The 2,423-nt window shown below is 57.4% G+C and overlaps 1 protein-coding gene across 1 annotated transcript; it reads left to right on the forward strand.

The window, feature by feature from the left end:
• Positions 1–1,077: 1,077 nt before the first annotated feature.
• On the forward strand, positions 1,078–2,151 carry LOC149750809 (uncharacterized; the record flags this gene model as incomplete). The annotated part of the gene is made up of 1 exon (XM_089914755.1): positions 1,078–2,151. A coding segment is annotated over one exon (1,008 nt), but the record flags the coding sequence as incomplete, so codon positions are not given.
• Between the last annotated feature and the right edge of the window lie 272 nt (positions 2,152–2,423).

The raw sequence follows: 2,423 nt of genomic DNA on the forward strand, positions 1-2,423 counted from the left end.
CCATCCTCACCACCCTCTCCTCCCTCTATTCCCCACCATGCTCACCTCCATCATCACCCTCACCTCCTGCCTTCCATCACCTCCCTCATCTCCCACACCTCCCACACCTCCCACACCTCCCTCACCTCCACACCTCCCTCACCTCCACACCTCCCTCACCTCACTCATCTCTTCACCTCCTCACCTCCTCACATCCCTCACCTCCCTCACGTCCTCACCTCGCACACCTCTCACCTCCTCACCTCCCTCACCTCCTCATCACCCTCCCCACACTCCACTTCCATAACTCCTCACCTCCTTCACCTCCTCACCTACTCACCACCCTCACCTCCTCACCACTTTCACCTCCTGTCCTCCCTCATCTCCCTCACCTCTTCACCTCCCTCAAATCGCTCACCTCCTCATCTCCCACACATCCCTCACTTCCTCAACACCTCAGCTCACAAACCTCCATACCTCCTAACATCCTCACCTTCCTCACCTATCTTCACCTCCCTCAGCTCACCTCACCTCCCTCACCTCCAATACCTCCCTCACATAACCTCCCCTCCCTCACCTCACTTCCCTCATCTTCCACACCTCTCCTCACCTTCCTACCATCACCACACCACTCTCATCTTACCTCAACTCCCTCACATCACCTCTATAACATCATTCACCTCACCTCCCACACCTCACTTCACTTCCCTCACATCCCTCCCCTCATCTCCCTTTCCTCACATCTGTCACCTCCCTCACCTCGTCTCCCTCACCTCACCTCCCTCACCTCCCTCACCCCACCTCCCTTACCTCCCTCACCTCACCTCCCACAACTCAGCTCAACTCCCTCACCTCACATCACCTCCGTCAGGTCACCTCCCTCACCTCACCATCCTCACCTCACCTCCCTCACTTCCCTCACCTCACCTACCTCACATTCCTCACTTCACCTCCCTCACCTCCCTCACCTCACCTCCCTCACCTCAATTCCCTCAACTCTCTCACCTCATATCCCTCACCTCTCTCACATAACCTCCCTCACGTCCCTCACCTCACCTCACATCCCTCACATCACCTCACCTCCCTCACCTCACCTGAACTACCTCACCTCTCAAACCTCTCCTCAGTGCCGTAACCTCACCTCTCCTACCTCATCTCACCTCCCTCACCTCCTTCATCACCTCACCTCCCTCACCTCCTCACCTCCCTCACCTCCATGTCTCCTCACCACCCTCACCTCCTCAATACTCTCACCTCCTGCCCTCCCTCACCTCCGTTACCTCCCTCACATCCCACACTTCCCTAACGTCACACAGCTCCCTCAGTTCCTCACCTCTTGACATCCTCTCCAACCTCACTTCCTCAACTCCTCACCTCCCTCACCTCCCTCACCTCCCTCCCCTCCCTCTCCACCTAAACTCTCTCACCTCCCTCTCCTCCTCACCTCCCTCACCTCCATCAACTCTTTACCTCCCTGACCTCCTCACCTCCCTGACCTCCCTCTCCTCCCTCTCCTCCACATCCCACTCACCTACATCATCACCCTCACCTCCTCACCTCCCTCTCCTCCCTCACATCCCACACATCCCACACATCCTACACCTCCCTCAACTCCTCACCTCCCTCACCTCTCTCACCTCCATCCCATCCTCACCTCCATCACCTCCTCACCTCCATCACCTCCTCACCTCCCTCTCCTCCCTCTCCTCCCTACCACACTCACCTCCATCATCACACTCACCTCACTCCACTCCTCACCTCCATCACCTCCCACACCTCCCACACCTGCTTCATTTCCTCACCTCCTCACCTCCTCACATCCCTCACCTCCATCACCTCCTCAACTCCCTCACCTCCCTCCACTCCCAAAACTCCTTACCTCTGTCACATCCTCACCTCCTCACCACACTCACCTCCTCACCACTCTCACCTCCTGTCCTCCATCACCTCCCTCATCCCTTCACCTCCCTCACCTCCTCACCTCCCACACATTCCTCACCTCCTCACCTCCTCACCTCCTCATCTCCTTCACCTCTCCACACCTCCCTCACCTCACCTCACCTCCCCCACCTCACCTCCCTCACCTCCCACAGCTCCCTCACTTAACCTCAACCCCCTCACCTCACTTACCTCACCTCCCACACCTCTCCTCACCTTCCTAACCTCACCTCAACAACGTCAACTTACCTCACCTCCCTCACCTCAACTCCCTCACGTCATTCACCTCACCTTCCACACCTCACATCACCTCCTTCACATCCCTAACCTCACCTCCCTCACCACCCTTACCTCACCTCTGTCACCTCCTTCACCTCATCTCTCTCACCTTACCTCCCTCACCTCACCACCCTCACCTCCCTCACCTCACATCCTTCACCTTACCTCACCTATGTCACATCACGTCCCTCACCACCCTCACCTCACCATCCTCACCTCAACTCCCT

The sequence above is a fragment of the Delphinapterus leucas genome, chromosome 1, assembly GCF_059928025.1.
Source record: "Delphinapterus leucas isolate spDelLeu-1000000601 "Yukka" chromosome 1, BTC_Dleu_Yukka2, whole genome shotgun sequence".
NCBI lineage: Eukaryota > Metazoa > Chordata > Mammalia > Artiodactyla > Monodontidae > Delphinapterus > Delphinapterus leucas.